The sequence below is a fragment of the Ctenopharyngodon idella genome, chromosome 8 (genome assembly GCF_019924925.1).
Source record: "Ctenopharyngodon idella isolate HZGC_01 chromosome 8, HZGC01, whole genome shotgun sequence".
In the NCBI taxonomy this organism is placed as follows: Eukaryota; Metazoa; Chordata; class Actinopteri; order Cypriniformes; family Xenocyprididae; genus Ctenopharyngodon; species Ctenopharyngodon idella.
The window spans coordinates 24727097-24747732 of record NC_067227.1 but is presented as its reverse complement, the minus strand read 5'-3'; the positions used below and the strand labels follow the sequence as shown (position 1 = coordinate 24747732).

General features: G+C 34.9%; 1 protein-coding gene across 2 annotated transcripts in view; it reads right to left on the bottom strand.

The window, feature by feature from the left end:
• Positions 1-20368, bottom strand: part of prkcz (protein kinase C, zeta) — a 114870-nt gene extending 94502 nt beyond the window's left edge. The window contains exons 1-4 of one of the 2 annotated variants that reach the window (XM_051903621.1): positions 20307-20368; positions 6892-7013; positions 4981-5070; positions 4648-4698 (exon numbers count right to left, since the gene is read on the bottom strand). In XM_051903621.1, coding sequence (XP_051759581.1) covers positions 4648-4698; positions 4981-5070; positions 6892-7013; positions 20307-20353 — 310 coding nt within the window. In that variant the 5' untranslated portion in view covers positions 20354-20368. Of the gene's footprint in view, positions 1-4647; positions 4699-4980; positions 5071-6891; positions 7014-17398; positions 17982-20306 lie in introns of those variants that run through there. The other variant, XM_051903620.1, reaches the window with a different exon arrangement.
• Positions 20369-20636: the final 268 nt, after the last annotated feature.

Genomic DNA, 20636 nt, shown 5'->3' with positions numbered 1-20636 from the left:
CCATCGCCCTGATGAACTAATGTTAGCCAATCATAAGAGATCATTTGCATATAAAATGGAGGGAAAAAATAATGAAATGCCCTTTAAAATAATGAACTAGTTATATTATTCATTACCTTATTTACGTGAAAGAAAAAAACAAATAAATGTGGAAAAAAATGTGCAGACATTTGTAGATTAGTAGATTAGTCAATCAACTAACTTTCTGAAATAATCTAGTTTTTGGTGTTAAACAAACAGTGAGTGTTTACAACCACTGATAGAATCAAAAGGACTCGAGAGACAGTCACGAAAACCCTAAGACTTTGAGATCAGTGTTAAACTGTCAGGGACCCCTCATACACCCCTCAGTGGAGTCCAGTAGGAATGGAAGAGACCCTGATACTGTTTGTATTCCTATTAGTGCACAGCAAAACATCCAGTGTTAAATTAACACTTCCAGTGTCACCCGATGTTTATATAATCCGGTGTGGATTATACAAACACTGGCAATGTTAATTTAACAATAACAGTGTTCATTTAACACTGGAGGTTTTACTGTGTGACTCTCAGGAATGTCAAGAACCACCGTCCCTATTTTTGCTGCTTTAAAGCAATAATTCACCCAAAAATTACAATTATGTCCTCATTTACTACCCCTCCCTAAATTTCAGTCTGTCCCATGCACAAAGTTACCATATGGTTTCAAAAGACCTGGAATAAGTCATATGTACCACTTTTATGATGCTTTTATGTAATTTAATGTCTAGTCACAATCCCTTAAAAGGCTTTGAAAGCATTCTGGGAAAAAAGTCTGGGAAAAAAGCACCCATGATCAGTGAAGCAGATTATTTCTGAATAAAAGGTTATAATTCTTTGTCCCTACAACACTGTACCAGAGCCGCTCAAAGTTACTGAGCTTTCATGCAAGACGTGAATAACTAACCTTGCATAGTAATAAGCCCAGACCAATTCTACACAACAGTAAGCAGCTGAACCTGAGGTCTTTACACTGTCAAATCACACAGTAACCTTGATTACTGTGTTCAGCACCGCAGTGTGGGTTGGAAATGAGGGGGAAAAGTCTTTTCAGGGTTTTTTAGTCTAATAAATTCATGTTCATGTCCACATGGTTTCTGGTTAAACACCTTATACCATCAGCAAACACTTAATACGAAAACATGTTTAAATTAGCATACTAAATTTTATTTAAACCAAGTCACATCGAAGTAAAGTACCATTAAGTTAATGCATTTTTTTATTGAATAGCTTTTTTGAAGCTCTGATCTGTTACTACCATTATATATGTCATAAAATAAAAGGTTACAAGTTTGCTGCGCTTGTTTGTAGGGCTTCCACACAATACAAATATTAAAGCCAAAAATATGTATCAATGCAACTTTCATGAAGTAAACTTTAACTAAAAGCCTTCCTTCCTTCCGCCGGAAAAAATAGTCCCTGACCGTGAAAAGCAACAGTTACATTATTACGCCATTAGATGGCGGCAAAGACTGTCTTTATGAGAGTGTCAGTCAGTAGCAAAGACTTTTACATTGAAAAGACTGAATTGTTGTGAACACGGAACAAGATGCAACTGACAAATGCTTTGACTAGCGTTGTCAGTCACAGGAAAACCCCTTAACTGTTAAAAGGACAAGATAATACATCGGACATTTAAACAGATTTTTTATTATGAACATAGGACTGACCTGAAGGAAAATGCTAAATCTGAATGCAGGTAATAAACTCGCTTACTCCATCTCTTTCTCACAATACTCTTCTAGTTCTACATAATACAGCAAGCTTCAATTCATTTTTATGTTGCTAAGAGTGGTTGCTAAGGGTGTTGTGTAGTGATACACAGAACCGTTGGGTGAAGCGGTCATAGCCGTGTTTTATCGTGAATAAAACACAGAATCAAGGACAAGAACTAACCGTTTTATAATATGCGTTATATTATGCACAGTGCGATGAGCCCACTTTTCTCTTTTGCTGACAACAGCCGGTTTATAAGGGCTTCTTATTACACGTTTGGGAAGATGGTTGGCACATGCTGCATTTACAAAATGCATGTAATAAGCAACCCAAACCCATAAGCCACCCAAGTACATGCAGAGATGAGTTCATGTAGAGCAGCATTTACTACGAATCGAGCCATTTCAAGACAGTGAAAACCACGCTTCACTCTAAAACACGCAGCGTGTATTTATTTAAAGTTAGCATGAAACAGAAGTTGTGTTAGTCTTTTCTTCCCTATTGTGATGTATAGCTGAGTGAAACAGCTTAAAAACTCGTAATATTTGTTTTATTTATGCTGTAAATTATTTTCTCATCCACATTTTATGAGCAGGCACTGCCTCTCTTGCCTCCTCTGAGAAAACACCCGATACAAATACAGCACAAATTGCTGACAAGGAGAAAAAAGTGGGCCAGAACAGAAACGAACACAGACAGAAGTTAACAGCCTGTCACAAGTCATTATGTACCGACAGAACGGCAATCAGAAGGGGTCAGACAAACACCTCTCATGTACAAAGCAAGATCACATCCACAGTGAACTGAAGACATCATTCAGGCAAAGAACAGAAACGCAAGATACTTTCATGTGTATGTAATGCAAAACAAAAGAGGCTCCAAAACACACACACACACACACACACTCATAAGTATACAACGCATATTGTTATACACACACATAGGCACATGCAAGATGCACAAGAGAACCATTAATAAAATTTAGCACTACTTCTATGACAGGGCAGCACACAATTCTCTCTCTCTCACACAAACACACACAAACAGCACTGACGGCATCTTTCACGCCCGTGCCATAGGCGAGGATGATCGTGAATTCATAACGCCTTCAGAAAGGGGCAGCCTTTCTCTGTACAAGGCACTGACTCAGCAGGTCAGCCCCGTCTGGCCTTTGGGGCAGTAAACGTGCACATTAACACAGGATTACTGCGCACTTACCAATGTGGTATACGGCCCCACTGAGAGATGCCATTTTTCCACCATAAAATCTTACCTTGAAGACAATAAAACTGAATGTATTACCCTTTTACAAGACATTAAAGGAATAGTTCACCTAAAAATAAAAATTCTCTCATTTACTCTTATTCACTCTTCCTCACGTCATTTTAATTTCGTATAACTTTCTTTCTGCGTTTTTGTATTCCCTATTCTTGCATATCTCTGTACATTTGACTATTCATTGCCTTTTTGCTATTTGTTGTTATTATTTATCTTTTCATTATTTTTCTTATGTAAGTAGTAGTAGTAAGTTGTATCCTGTATTTAACTGTGTATTTGACAAATAAAAAGTCTTGAACTGATAGGAGAAATTTTTAAAAATGTACTCTTTTCCATACAATCAAGCACTAATATGACAAAAAGCACCATAAAAGTATCATAGAAGTATTCCACACATCTTATGTGCTATATTTCATGTTTTCTGAAGCCATTTAGCTTTGTAGGATAAATAAAGCAAAATTTAAAGGGGACCTATTATGCCCCTCTTTACAAGGTGTAAAATAAGTCTCTGATGTCCCCAGAGTGTGTATGTGATGTTTTAGCTCAAAATACCCCACAGATTATTTGTTTATAGCATGTTAAAATTGCCACTTTTGGGCAGTGGGCAAAAACAAGCCATTTTTGTCTGAGTCCCTTTAAATGCAAATGAGCTGGTGCTCCTGGCCCCCTTTCAAGAAGAGGACAGAGCTTCAAGAGCTCATGCTCTAGCATACCGGTAACAACAAAACAGGACAATCTCACACACTGAAAATGAATCTGAATCTGCTTGTTTAAAGAGACCGCTTTTGATTTATGAGAATTATAAAAAATAAAAAAAAGTAAGTGAGTGGATTTTTTTACCATTATAAGCTGGTTGTTCTCACACACTGTGGGCACACATTGGTGCTCAAACACCTTATAAAAGTGAATTTTGCATAATAGGTTCACTGAGCATCTTGACATCAGCCTCTGCTCCTTGGCCTGTTTCTGACAGTAGCAGCAATGTCCGATTCACGAAAGCTTATGAGTGAGATCATTTCAATTAATCTGTTGTTCCAGTTCCCAGTCTGGGGTGTGTTTCCCAAAGTGAACTATGGTCGCAAGTTCAGTCATTACCAATAGAGTTCAATGGGACTTACGACCATAGTTGACTAACAATGCTTTCAGGAAACGCACCCCTGAGTGATTCCTTCACGAACCAGACCTTAATGACTCAATCTATGGCTTCCGAAGAGTTGTATGTACCCCTTTTGATTTCTGTCATTTTGGAGCTTGATTATATAGACATATAGAGTGCCCAGTTTATTTATTTAAAAAATGTGTAATTCTCTTTTTGTGTTCCATGGAAGAAAAAAGCCATAAGGGTATGAAATGACATGAGAGTGAGTAAATGATTCAGATGAACTATTCCGTTAACAACACGAAGTCATAAATTAATAGAGGTTTGGACCATCAATGTGTTCAGTGAGCTGTTAAACAAAGCAAAGGGGGGAAAAAAGAAATGCACAGACTGAAACTATTCCTGGGACAGACTTGAAAGAGATCATTTTAAATCTGTTTCCTGTATTGAGTGACTGTAGCAGACAGAATGACCTCTTTAAAGCACTGACGAGCACATGAAAAAGGCTGAAAGTGGCAGAATGACTTTTGACTCACTGTCCTCTCCTGGGCACGGCATACCAGGTTTTTCAGGAATGCTTGGGAATACTAGAAAGAGAAAGAAAGACAGAGAGAAATGAGTGTGACTCAGTCCAGTGGTTTCATTTATAGGCATGTAGTCAGCAAATACGCTAAATTGCAAATATACGCAATTGTTGAAAGAAAATGAACTTGTGTACACATTTTGAGTGGTTTGGCAGATTTCCGCTGTGTGGTTTGAAGCTGCATTAAGCTCTTTATAAATAGATGGTAAAAAAAGAGAGTAATTCTACTACTGGAATAAACAAGGGGAAAATAGATTCATTTCAGATGTTTTGAGTGAATGAGTACCATGCAAAAGGAGTCCAGAGCACCGGTTCCGGTTGTAGATCCGGAATGCTTCTTCCAGCTCCATCTGGGATGAGATGGTACACGGGTCCCCTTAAAAACAAGACAACAAAGAAAACAATGTAAACAAACACTCTAAAATATCATAGGGCAATAGGTGGTATTTTGCTTTTTTTGAAGTATATCTCTAAACATTCGTTTTTTTCAAATATACTCAATATTTACAGCTGACATTTAGCTCAGGGATTTTCAAACTGGAGTCTAGGGAAGTGTTTTTTTAGTATTATTTATATACTATAGTATTTATTAATATTTTGAAATAGCTTCTATTTTATATTTTCAGTTTTTACTTAAACTTTAGCTTAAGTTTTAGTCTTTTTTTGGTGTTTTTTTTTCAATTTTATTAGTTTTTTGATAATTCTATTGGCTTTAATTTATTTTTATTGCAGTTTTAGTAATTTTAGTTCCTCTTAAACTTTTACTCACTTAAAATTTTATTTCAGTTAATTGCAACAAAGGAAACATTTATATGCTTTGTTTATGTTTGTTTTAAGTTTAAGTTTTTTCATCTAATATTTATATTTTATTTTATTTCTTATCTGATTCTGAGAAAAATTGTAAAATAAATCATATTTATATTTATTAAATATAAATATAATGCCTTATATTTTTTATAAATGTAAAATAATATAAATATAAATGGGGAATCGTCATATTTAGGGGCCCCTGACATCAAAACATTTGAAAACACCTGATTTTTTAGCTGATGTTTAAGCGACTTAATAAGTACTTAAGACTTATTATAGGCACAACCCCTGGACTTAGAGTCAACATGAAATCAAAATTGGTCCCTTTTGCTTTCTTAATGAATGGGGTGGTTTATTCCTTTTCTAATCCAATCCAACAGCAAAAAATGACCATGTAAACGCTTGAATCCGACTACTTTCTCAATTGTATTCAGAAGTCTCTCGGGCACATGCGCAGTGCGCAAGTTCACGTTCACGTCTTTAGTTGTAAAGATGTATGCCAACAGGCAGTGGCGTAGCTGTATCCCTTCGTTATAATAATGTAAATCTTTCCGTTTTAAAACAAGAAGGGAAGCCAATGGATATCACATAAGAAGCAACGTGCAAACTTTGCACAAGAGTTATACCGGTGAAAAAGTCTCAACCTCGGTCAGTATTCACTACAGAAACGGAAAGTAAAAAGTGACAGAGCTGTCTGACGCTGCATTAACGGGGCATATTCTCTCAAAGACGAATTTCAACATAACATGCTGATAACGGTATATATAACTGTCTTAATTTATTCCATTATTTCTCTTGTGGCCGTACAGATAGGCTAGTGAAACAAATGATAATAACAGTATTTCATTGATGACTGCGGTGTTAGGAAATATTATAGCCTACACTCTTAATAATTTTAATTATAGGCCTATAATTTATTGTATAATAGACCTAAAAAAAAAGTTTAAAACATTTCCAAAGCTAGCTAATAGCCTAATCTTTTATTATCCTCACAGCAGGTATAATATTAATTTAATAATAAAAGAAGCTGAACCTAAATAGTTAAAATAATAGACTAGAAGAATGTAACAGGCCTACATTAATTGGAAATACCAAATCCTCTTAATATTGCCAAGATTTGATGCTTTTGATCATACATGATCATCGTCTGTTGACGCAACCCGGGTTACCACAAATGTGATTGATATGACGTCACACACGCAGAGCGCATGCGCAAAAGTTTTAATCGGAATGTATATAAAACACATATAAACAGATATTTGAATCAGATTACAATGTTTAGAGTACATATAAACAGATCTGCAATTGGATTGAATTCATTCGGATTGATGAAAATTGGTGCATGTAAACGTAGCCACTTAGGCCAGAGTTCAAAGGTCATACATACCTTCATCGTCAATCCACTTGAGTGTTATCGGCATCTCTCTGCGGACACCACACATCTTTCTCACCTCCTCACACACCTCTGTGTATGTCATGGCCAAATCCAAGTCTGAGATCAGCATGTCTCTATAAAAAAAAAAAAAAAAAAGCACCTTCATACAGATCTGAGAACTGTTAAATTCCTCTTCTGTATAATGGGATTTATTTAGTTAAAGATTAGTTATTTCACAGTATAAAAGATGCAACCTAAGTTGACTTCTACATTTAAACACTAGCTGTTGTATTACAATACTTGATGCTAGTAATTGGTCACAATGGCTGACTAGTCAACAACTTGTCCAGCTGACTGGTCACTGGACTTTCGTTTCGTTTTTTTTTTTTTTTTTTTTGCAGCAGCAGCAGCAGCAGTGCTTTAATTAGCATCCCCAAAGCTAATTTTTAAAATTCAACTACAGCCGTACACAAGTACAGTAGTTAGAAAGTCAACAGGTTACCCAGGTAACTCACCGACTAGTTGATTTGGAAAATATTTAGTTTGGTAGACATTAGTTACTGCTAATGCTTACTTGTAATGTCTGTCCTTTGTCAACAAATCAAATTTCTTGTAAGAGCAATAACAATAAAACTAACTCTGATATTCTATTCTAATATAAAATTGGTAAAACACAAAAGAGCAGATTTTGCTCCATTTCAGAAGTTTATCACCTTATCCATTAGCATTCATGGCTAGGCTATATTAGTGTCTAAACTGTCCAGAATCACATCACAAAATCATGCATCTCTTATTCAGATGAGGTCTAAATGTTCTCTGTAGCTTTAATTTGCAACACTGGACTGAAACGGTCCATCCACAGACAAACAAGCCACATCTGTTTGGATACACAAGAGACTTTTTCTCTCTAGTACACAGCTGCCTAGTCTGGTCCCTGCCCCAATTTTACACTGCATACGGGAAAGAGCTGCGTCAGGGAGAGCCAAGTACAAGAAAACATGATTTGGTGCTGTGCTCGGAATCACTTCAGATAGAGAGGGAGATTCAAAGTGCAAACATATTCCTAAGAAATGATTCAATCATCGCTGACCTCAAAGTGCCTTCTTGGGCATCAGGACTAATGTGTGTGTGGATTCAACATAATCTCATGTTTTTTGGAGGGGCATAATGGCTGTTTTCTCAAGTAATTGAGTATACTCAATCCTAGAAACACTCAATATCATATGAAATTATTATCATGGTATTTCTGTCACAGCATTGTTGTTATATGGGATGATATATTGTGCATAACTAATAAATATTTTCTCAGTAACACTGTATGATAACTTTCATTCATAACATTAACAAACATTATTACACCGGGATAAACCAGCGTTGACCTAGTTTTTCCGTTAACAGCCTTTGCCATGTCCTGGATTCACTGCAGTACCGTATTATAGAGAAAGAGTTACATTTGTTTAATGATGGATTTAAGCATTCAAATCACCTAAAGATGATATAAAAAGTTGTTTGTTTCAAGCATACAAATATTTTAAAGCATAAATTGAAAATTAAAGTTCATAATAATAAGTTAAAGAAAAAATTAACCACATTTAGAAATTTTTTATTATAAATTATATTTCTTAATGTAATCATATAAAAAGTTTGGTTCAGTTGCAACAGTACCCACATTTAGAAAAATATAATTATAATGCAACTCTTAAATATCTAAATATATTTAAGTCTGCAATATTTTAAATATTGCATACTTAAATGATATTCTTTATTATTACTATTAAATGTGACAACATATTTTTATCATAAATTTTATAAATGATCATTCATCATGTTATTTTAAATTATATTTATGTCTAATCATATAAAGAGCTTGATTAAATTACATTTCTTTTGATCTTTTTATATTTATAAGAAGCTAAAAACATTTAGAAATGTTGAATATTAAGAGCATTTATATTTAATATAATTATTAATATAATTATTTTAAATACTGTAAAACCGAACAGTGAATTTAATTAAGTGAAATGAGTTTGTTTCACTCAAATAATAATGAAAGTTAATTGTACTTAATAGAAAAAAGTTGCAGGAATTATGCTGAATGTTATATTCTGTTATGTTAGTTTTGTAGCGTTACCATTGTGGCGAAGAATAGAGCCTACTTGCTAAAATATTAATGTGTCAACAAAAAGATTTATTATAAATAAATTAAATTAAAAATTATCATCAATTATTATACATTTCTTTATCTAATCATACCAAGAGCTTGGTTTAATTGCATTTTTTTTTTTTTAAAGCTAAAGAAAATTGTATCTTCATTTACAAATATTGAATATTTAGCGCATTTAGACACATTTAAAATATTTTTTTTTATATATATGTATATGTTTTACAAATCAGCCTACAGACCTCCCACAGTTCTTTTGTGGATGGAAAATGTGATGTATGACAAGTCAGATATACTGTGTGTATGTGTGTGTGTTTCTGCTGAGATGAGCTGTATAGCAGCTTGCCCCTCAGCGGGGAAACCTTCATCATGAGTTCATCATCTGCCACTCTGCCCTTATGGCTCCATCCGTCCCCCACCATCCTCAGCCCCCGTATGACCGGCCGGCACTGAAGCTGGGGCTGAAAGAATCTCCTACTGCACAACTCTCTAAGGCCTGATCTACTGATAAACGTTAGGAGTCCCTCGAGAAGCTGCCATTTGGATGGTGCTTCGCTCGGCTCTGACGTAACTGAAGAGGCTGGGAGGGAAATTAAATTCCAGAGCGAGCCATGTGAAACATTTCTGATTAACATTAATAAGTGCTAACCATCCCTGAGGATGCCAGCAGTTAAATAAAGTAATTTCAGAGGTGTTAATTTCTCACTCCATATTAAAACAGAAAATGGTGGTTCTGAAATAGAGTCATAAGAGAATCATAAGAGTGGCAATAATGTTATTTGCACTGAATAGAAGAAGAACAGAGGTGATAAATAATAAGTAAACTCTTGATTTGTGAATGATGACTCTGGCACAGCATAACATAACAAACTCAAACATTTGACAAAGGTGTGACACTAGCAGCTATCACAATGTCAAGAAATAAACTCTTCTAAGGAAAACACAGATTCAGCAGAGATTGATCAAGACAGCCGCCACACCTCTCTTGAAAAATAAGCAATTTGGTCAGCAGCTAAACCTCTTTTTATGATTCATAATTGGATAGTGTGAATTAGCGGCCTACAGAGTGAGTTATGTGAAAATGATGTGATAGCCATTTAACAAGAAAAACCGTGTAAGAAACACTAACAAAAATTATGGCACCATCATGGTGTTGGATAGGAATGGACGGTGGTCGAAAAGTTGGTTGTTGGACGAAAGTTGAGCCATTCCTATCCAAAACACTGACCAAAATAATAATAAAATAATATTGAAAAAAGTGTCACGAGATCAGTGCATTCAGCTGTTTCTAAACACAAAAACATATCTGTCTAACTTAAATATAAAGATGAACGTAGTATATGAACATTGAAATCATTCAAACCCAGTGATAATAACCCCTAAATGTCTTAGACATACACCATTCAAAAGTTTGTAGTCAGTATGATTTTTTAAAAGAAATGAATACTTTCAGCAAGGATGCCTTAAATTGATCAAAAGTAACAGTAAAGACATTTATAATACAAAATGTTTCTATTTCCAATAAATATTTTTCTATTCATCAAAGAATCCTGAAAAAATGTATCAGTTTCCACAAACCGTGTTTTCAACATTAATAATAAGAAGAAATATTTCTTGAGCAGCAAATCAACATATTAGAATGATTTCCGAAGGATGAAAATTCAGCTTTGCCATACCAGGAATACATTTTAAAATATATTAAAATAGAAAAAAAATAAATTGTCATAATATTTCACTGTTTTACTGTATTTTTGATTAAATAAATGCACCCTTGATGAGACTTAAAAAAAAAATCATACAGACCCTGAAACTTTTGAACGGTAGCGTACATTGAAAATAATTTCCATATAATTGATTTTTAAATTCTTTTAATTAATTCTAAAATGCAACTTTGACAAAAAGAAGCAAGCCAAAGTTGTAATTTTTATATCATTCAGAGAAGGTTAAGTAACACATTTCATCACACAGTCGTCCAGACTTTGCTACTGTAGTACAGAGTTCTAGAAAATTATGTGTTTGCAATTTCCTAACTAAACACAGAATCCAGAACTGTGGTGTATTCTGAAACTCTCTTTTAGAAGTGAATCTTTGACTTTATGGTAAAATAGTAATGACCTAGTTCTGGCATTAAACTCTAGATGGCGCAGGCTGATAGGTCTTTAACCCATTTGGTAGCGATCATGTCATTATCTACATAGCACAGCTTATTGGTTGCTGGTGCAGCAATGGCCAGTGAGCTATGGCTCAACATTTAAACAAATACCGGTAGTGTTGCTGTTAGCAGAAACTTCCCCAGCTCCACCTGTATATATCTGCTATGGGGGTTAATTCATGTGTGTTACATGTGCAACAGCAGCAGCATGTCTTACATGATCACAGCAATGTCTCTGAATGTATTGGCAATATCAAGCCTTGGTACTTGCTCTGCAGCAGCAGCAGCGTAGCAGATCTATTCCGCCAAGACAAAATACATTAACATTACCATATCCATTACTATGCCAATCTCTATTACCATACCAATCTCCTGAGAGTTGTCAGTACATGTGTGGCCTGTCTCTTTTTTGTCATAAAGACACAATCCTCAAACCCTTGGATGAGCTGTCCAGTTGAGTGCAGTTTTGGGTAACAGCTGTACCTCATATGCACAGGCTGAATCATCAAGAACACTCCCTGCTCGTGGAGTTGCCAGACTGAACTATAAAACCAACCTGAAATGGCGCAACTAGCCAAAGAGGAAGCCCACACAAGAGATGAAGCTCTGTGAACAATGTGCTGTCTCTATGGAGAATAGTGTAATCAGGTTCAGCGCTGGATATAAATTCAAATTCCCACAGAGTAGATTTGAATGACGGGAAAAGGTTTAGGAAGCTAAGTCTTTGTTATGATGTCACTGTGTTCTGTGACTGAAACTTTTGAATTTAAGGGGGATTTAAGGCCTATTCACTGATTCTGAATAGTTTGTTCCCAGCAAGTTCAAACTATATGTCTGCATCATTTCAGAGAATTCAGACGAGACATCTCACAGAAATCATTTTAGTTTTTAAATTAAAAAAAAACAAAAAAACAATGTCATTGCTAACATGAGAATTTTGATCATATTATAATGGTCCCTAAAGTTTCACTTGTGGTTTCACAGTGATTTATGGGCGGTGAGCATTATCTCCAGTCCTGTCTGTATGGTTGCTATAGCAAATCAAATCTCTCTGAACCTTATGAGCCCTGGACTAAAGTCCAGCACTGGAAATGGAAATGAGAAATACCTGCCAAGTTAAACTCTCTGTTGGCAGCACATGCTGCTGATGGTTAAGTGAAGGAAAACTTAAGTATGGTTACACACTTCTTTTCTGTCATTAGTCAAAGGTTAACAGGTTAATGTTAATTCAGTATTGCCAACAGATTAAACTGAAGGTTTGTTTATGATTAATTATGTAAAAGAACTATTATAATTTAGCAAAATCCATAATGTAATAAAATTGTTACTTGAGCAGCAAATCAGCATATCAGAATGACTTCTGATAGATCATGTGACACCGAAGACTAGAGTAATGATGCTGAACATCACAAGAATAAATTATAAATTAAAACAAAAATTTAAAATATTTTTTTTATCATATAAATGCATCCTTGACGAGCATAAGAGGCTTCTTTCAAAAACATTAAAACACCTTACGATCACACAATTTGAATGGTAGTAGTGTTAATTTTGTCAGCTATATTTTTATTTAGTCTTAGTCTTAGTCCTGTATCAAATGTATTTTTTACTTATTATATTAAGTCAACCTTCTACTGTTTTTGTTTAGTGAAGTTTTAATTGATTAAATGTCTAGCCATTTCATAGTTTTAGTCAATGAAAATTTCAGTCACATTTCATCATGCTGTATAAGGGTTAAATTGATAATCACGATTATTTCGCAACGACTGTTGTCATTTGAGAAATTTATTTTTACATTTCATCATAATAATTGTGCTTATAAGCACAAATCAAAAGAATGTTAACTCATACACATAGTTTTTACCTCATGTAGTGTACTGATTTATTATAGGCTATTTATTATATAAATTGACACTCTCTGTTTACATTATGAAAACTGGTAAAACAAGACACTTCTCTCAAAATGAAAACAGTGAGAATCCTAATAGTAATCCCAATAATTCCCAATTACATTAATGTTTTTCTATTAAAACAACAGCAATTTCAGCAAGCACAATCACAAACAATACAGTCGAGATCCATGTTTGAATTTATTACAGTTTGATTGCATATTTAGTTTAGACTCATGAAGGAACACAAACTGACTGAATGACACTTTCATTTAAGCAGAATATCTCAAGTGGAGATCGCTAAACTTCAGCTTACTTGATTGTCTGTGTTTTCAGATCATCATCTTCCGCACATGGTTGCCATATTGCAAAGATTAAGTAAAAATGTATCCTTTTAACAGAAAAGCTCCGATTGGAGGATTTAAACTTGACATCTGGCAATCGCAAACATGAACATGAGCTCGTAGTAGAGCCTTGTACAGCAGTATGTAAGATTTAATAACTATTTTTTTCTGACAAAGAGAAATTTTGGTAAAGTTTTTATTTTTTAAGTACATTTTAGTCTCTCTTGTCTTTTTTCGTCAATCAAATTGCATGTTAATATGGTCACATTTATTGACCTTGGTGTCGTCTCGTCATCTCATCTTAGTCATGGGGAAAAAGCTCATTGACGAACATTTTTTGTCATAGTTTTCATTAACAAAATTAACACTAAACGGTGGTGTATATTTCTTTCAAAAAACCTAAAGTCTTATCCAAATGAAAAATACAGTATGTTATTATTTGAGATAGTAAAGTGCTTTAAGCAACAACAAAGTTGTTTTGCTAACTTCCGCTAGATTTAGCCACTGAGACCAGTCCCCAACACTTCAACCACAAATCCCACCCTTAAACATGTCAGCAAACCCAAACTTGCAAAATGATCGACATGCAGAAAGCATTTCCGATTGGCTAAAAAAAGTTCAGGCCCTTCCCCTGCCACATTTTAGCTGTTTGCATAGCCTAGGGCTGTCACTGAGACTCAAGGCATAATGCAATATCAGTATCTGTCAAATAACAGGGACATTTTATGTATGGCAAGACAGCTTACAGCACTTTTTACCAGCATGACAAACAACTTCTGTCTATTAAATATACAAAGCTAACGTGACACTTCAGGTGACTCACAGGGTCAACAACGTTGTTGGAGTATCCAGCAATTCCCCCTTAGAGATCTGCTATTTAAAACCATGTAATCTCTCTCTTGATTGCTCAACAATGAAATGTTTTGGACTGAAAACTAGAGGCCAGTGCTTGAATAAACAGTGCCTAGAATCTGTGAAAAAGAGTCATTATTGAGGCTTATAACCCGTTGCTAGGCAACTGCCTGGCTCAGGTTGTCAGCTAGTCACCAAGATTTCTGTCCCGCCCGGTGCTAACTTCCTCCAAAATATTTTTAGAAGTGGGAATCACCAAGGCTTTCAAAATGCTCTGAAAAGGCTGACCCAAATTCAGAGAGCACTTTTACACACTAATGTAAGAGGGAATTTACACTTCCACAGACACTGAGGAACTATATTCACTCTTCACTTCCTATACCAGTTTGGCACGCCATCAGGTAATTGTGCTCTTGATTCAAAGGTCTTTCACCACCCACTAAACCAGCAGGACATGTTGCATAAATATGTAAAGCATGCAGTCCAACAATGATTTATGGTGCATTGTCTCATGCTTTTATCTATGGAATGCGAATATTAGACAATATGCATATTTTTTAAATAGTAATATGAACAGTAATATAAAAAAGTGAAGAATCCACGTTCTTCATTATTTGAAAAACTACCCAAATAAGTGAAGTTAAATACTATGTTTCAAACAGATGAGTAAAATACAATCAAAGCCAATTTAGTTTTTTACCACATAAATCAGCATAAATACTACATGAAAGGCCAAAGAAGTCAGAACAATTGAACTTCTCTTTCTATTTAAGTAGTTCACCCAAAAATGAAAATTCTGTCATCCTTTACTCACCCTGAAGTTGTTTCAAACCTGTATGAATTTATTTCTTATGCTGAACACAAAAGAAGATATTTTGAAGAATGTCTGTAACCAAACAGTTGATATGAACTTCCATATTATTTTTTTTCACCACATACTATGAAAGTCAATGGGGTCCATCAACTGTTACCCATATTCTTCAAAATATCTTTTGTGTTCAGCAGAAGAAAGAAATTTATACAGGTTTGGAACAACATGAGAGTGAGTAAATGATGACAAAATTTTCATTTTCAATTTTTTGGGTTAACTATCCCTTTAATCTCTTACATTTTTTGTAACTATATTTATTCAAAATTAACTACTTTAGAGATTTACCTTTTCTAATTCAAGGTGTGAAAATTAATATTACTACCAGTTGTCACCAAGATAATTGTTAAAGGGACAGTTCACCCAAAAATAAAAAAGTCTGTCATCCTTTATTCACCCTTGAGTAAATGATGACAAAATTTACATAAATGAATTTTCATTTTTGTGCAAATTATTGCTTTAAGAATGCTATATGACTAGACACTGAGGTTTCGAAAAGGAATCTAAATCATTCACATTGTTGACTAAAAGCTTGGTGATTTCACCTGCTGTGCACTGAAGCTGTGTTGAGTGATGATGTGATTAATAACAATGATTCACAATGATGTATGTAGACAGTGTGTGTTTGTGTTATCTCACCCTCTCCTGACCGCTTACATCATGGAACACTTTTAGCCAAAAATATTTAAACAAAAATATAAAGCCTAGATTTTAAAGCCTGAGGAGGATAATTACAAGTTGGAAACAGTAAACAATTATCTATTGTTTAATGACAGAAGCCACAGCGGGGGTCAGAACCAATGCAGCCAATTCAAGTCGTGTGGCATCAGCCACTTATATTTACTCAGTTCAAGATAAGCTGGTGGAATGACACTGATCTGATTTAAAGGGATAGTTCACCCAAAAATGAAAATTCTATCATCATTTACTCACCCTCATGACATTCCAAACCAGTAAGACTTTCGTTCATCTTCAGAACACAAATTACAGAAAACACAGTTTTCTGTCCCTCCTTAGACTGCTACATAACTACCACTTTCAAAAAGTTCATAAAGAGATCATAAAACGAATCCATATTAATTGAGTGGTTTAGTCCAAGTTTTCTGAAGAGACTCGATCACTTTATATGATGAACAGATTTAATTTAGGTTTTTGTTCACATATAAACATTGATCAGCAAACATAAACAGAAGCTCAACCGAACCTGCTTGATGCGCAAGAACAAACCTTGTGCGGAAGCTCAGACGTCAAACCTCATTGGTTCGCACATGTCAAGCAAACATGCTTGAGCTTTCGTTTACCACAACTGATGTGTGCGTTGATGAATGTTTATATGTGAATAAAAGCCTAAATTAAATCTGTTTATCACATACAGCAATCATGTCTCTTCAAAAAAAAATTAGACTAAACCGCTTCATATGATTTATATGGATTAGTTTAACGATCTCTTTATGAACTTTTTGAAGCATCACAGTGGTAGTTGCTTAGCTGTCAACGGAGGTACAGATTTTATTAAAAATATCTTAATTTGTGTCCTGAAGAATATATATATATATATATATATATATATATATATATATATATATATATATAAACAGTATAAGTGTTTTGAGCAACAAGTGGCAATGCGAGCACAATCTTCAGCCCACAACAATATTTCATATTGAAAAATGCACTCAGTAAGTTACTTTTTAGCTGGTCAAAAACATACCAGTAACTTGGACAAATACATGGCATGGCTGGTCATGTGATGTCAACATGGTGGCACCCATGAGATGGCAACCTGCTTTAAGTAAAATAAAAGAGTCTATATACGTTTAATGATTTTTTCAAATATATAGCCTAGTTCATTTCTTTATATGTAAAACTTTTTAATTAGCAGAACTGAGTGCACCTTTAGAAATCATTTGCAACATTTCATAGAGTTTAATAATAGTATTTGCTATTTTTTTTTACTATTGGCATGAAAAGGCCTGGATGTTTTCTGACATGTCTGATATTGTAAACTGCCTCAGCTGACAACGTCTCCAAAATAACAACATGTAGGCTACCTTACGTTACCTTATATCTTACGTTGAAAAAAAAATATATCAAAAACATTCAGGACGTCAAAGTTTTCCAGGTGTGGGAGTGAAGTGCAAACATGTTCTGCTTACATTAAACTGCTAAAAGCCGGACATATTCCGACCTTTGACGCCAACGCACAGCAGGCCGACTTTAAAACATTAACCTGTGAAAGTTTACAACACTCACCCTCCGTAATGCGCCTTTATTTTCACATATTCCGAGGGCAAATCCATCATCGATCCGTTACTGACAGGCATTATAACTCCAAAAGTCTACAAACACTCTCTTGGGACAGAAATACACAGCCGCTGACTATTAGAAGACGATATCAGATGTAAAGTGACATTATTCCGAATGAACTCTGTCAGCGGTCAATCGTGTCCTTAACGCTCCCAACGTCACGTCACAGTTGAAACGATCCATATCGCGAGCGCGTTATTCAGCTTCTTTCCGGTACGCTGGATTTTACGGTGTCTTTGCTATGGTTACTCATAGGGGCGGAGAGACACAGAAGTATGGCTACTTCCAGGGCTGGATTGGCCTCGGAATCCACCTGTTGTTCACTTGCGCTTCCATGGGACATTCCGTGTCGCGAGGAAATATTCCAAAGTGCACTTCATAACATCATAACAGCTCGACGGCGTGTTTCGCGCGGCGATTGTTCCATTATTCGATCCGCTGTGACGTCAGCGAGGAATGTGCAGATTCCATGAACGCATTATTTGCAGGTGGATAACGGTTTGCACAGTGTGGGTCCAGCCGGTCTCGCTCTCTTTCTCTCTCCCTCTCTCTCTCTCTCGGTAGAGACTGAATGCTTATCCAATTAAACAGAAGTAGGTCGGTGAGAGAAGAAAAGGTTGTGCTCAGAATGATGCACGTGAATGGGCTGAAAACTACTCCTGAACTCTCGAGAAAGATGCAGGTATAACAATTCGGCTATAAACAGTAAAATAAACATATTTTGGTCAATATTAAAGATGCACTGAGTATATTTTTTAACTTTATTTATTTATTTATTTACTAAAAAAATCATTAAAGCGCTAGCCTGCAGGTAAGGGTGGGGTCACCCACACAATATCTGCCCTTGTGCTATTGCGCTATGTTAAATTATGTAAAAGTTCTATGATGAAGTTCTATGGAACTTGTGGATTTCATTAAAAAAGTGCAAACACAAAAAAAATAAACAAGGAGCAAGCTTATTTGAGTCGTTGAACTCATGTTTTACAGTTTAAAAGTGTAGTATCTGAAAACAAACGTCATTCACAAATGTATTTGCATCATGACACCAAAGCTGATTTATCATCCTAAACTGAAGCCTTGTTTGACTCCCACCTTGAGGTTGAAATTTGTAAAGACAACCTAAGGAAATTAAATTTAAGTAATCATGGTTTTTCAGCAAATTATTTTTAATAAATAAATGTTTTATTTGAAATAAAACTTTCTGCTTTAGTTTTCTGTAACATTGTATTGTAAGTGTCTCTGGATATAAGGTGGGTAACGCTTTACAATAAGGTTCCATTTGTTAATACACATTTGGTAAACATTTGTTAATAGTTAACATGGACTAAAAAATACTTTAAAAACATGTATTAATCTTAATGTTAATTTCAAGCATATACATTATTAAATCAAAAAGTATCTGCTAATATTATTTAATGGACCTGAGCTAACATTAACTAACAATGAACAGTTGTATTTTTATTAACTAACGTTAATAAATATTGTAAAAAATGTATTGCTCGTTGTTGGTTAAAGGGTTAGTTCACCCAAAAATGAAAATAATGTAATTTATTACTCACCCTCATGTCGTTCTACACCCGTAAGACCTTCATTAATCTTCGGAACACAAATTAAGATATTTTGATTAAATCCGATGGCTCAGTGAGGCCTGCACAGCCAGCAATGACACTTCCTCTCTCAAGATCCATAAAGGTACTAAAAGCATATTTAAAATAGTTAATGTGAGTTCAGTGGTTCTACCTTAATATTATAACGCGACGAGAATACTTTTTGTGCGCCAAAAAAAACAAAATAATGACTTTTCAACAATATAGGCTAGTGATGGGCGATTTCAAAACACTGCTTCGGAGCTTTATGAATCGAATCAATGATTCGTATCTCCTATCAAACGGCTAAACTGCTGAAATCACGTGACTTTAGCGCTCCGAGTCACTGATTCGATTCGCAAAGCTCCGAAGCAGTGTTTTGAAATCGCCCATCACTATATTGTTGAAAAGTCGTTATTTTGTTTTTTTGGCGCACAAAAAGTGTTCTCATCGCTTTATAATATTAACATAGAACCACTGAACTCACATGAACTGTTTTAAATATGTTTTTAGTACCTTTATGGATCTTGAGAGGTTCAGTGACATTGCTGCAATAGAGGCCTCACTGAGCCATCGGATTTAATCAAAATATCTTAATTTGATGAATGAAGGTCTTACGGGTGTAGAACGACATGAGGGTGAGTAATAAATGACATTATTTTCATTTTTGGGTGAACTAACCCTTTAAGGTTACCCGCGACCCTACAGAGGATAGGCCGTTTGGAGAATGGATGGATAGATAGATGGATTGTGTTGTAATGCTAATTTTATCCACTTGGTGGCGCCTTCACATAAATGCTTGCATGTAGTTGTCGGATCAAAAATTTCACCACTCCTTCAAATAAAAGTTATGGTCCTGAAGTTCCAGCTAATACTACTTGATAATATTTTAATTGTCAATAGAACTAGGCTATGAAAACGTAAAAAATATTATAATACTTAGGCCTAAATATGAACAGGAAAGAATAATGAATAAATAAGCAATGTTTGAAAAATAATATAAAGAGAATCCGAAATTAGATTAACGAAAAAATGCTAAACTAAACAAGTGGTGGATACATAAAATTATAGTACTGTAGGTCTCAAAGCAGGGCGATATTTATGGCGTCATTAAATGGTGTCTCTGAATGTGTTGTTTTTCCACGTCTAAACTTAAAATTGTTTTAAGCCCTGAGGCAAATCAGCGAACTTTTTGTGCACAGATCTTGCGCAACGTCTTAGAACAGTTAAAAGAACATCTACAGTACAGTCTCGTCTCAATTACTTACGGGACGTCTGACTCGTTTCCGCAAATCGGTTCATATGAACGGTTCATTTAAAAGAATCCGTTAAAAAGACAATTCAGTGATTCTTGTGCGTCCGACGCATACGTCATTACGTTATCCTGAAATCCCTGAGTGGCATGCTTTAAAACGTTACAATAATTGTTGTTTATTACGTTTATTATTACGGCTGTTTAATGTAATTTAATGTGTCATTTGTTTCAGATTTGCCATGATTCAGCTCGTGAGAATGAGTCATTTAGAAACGAATGTGTATTTACATTCATTTACATATCTAGTCTGGAAAAAAGTGTTTGATATTTAAATTATAGATAT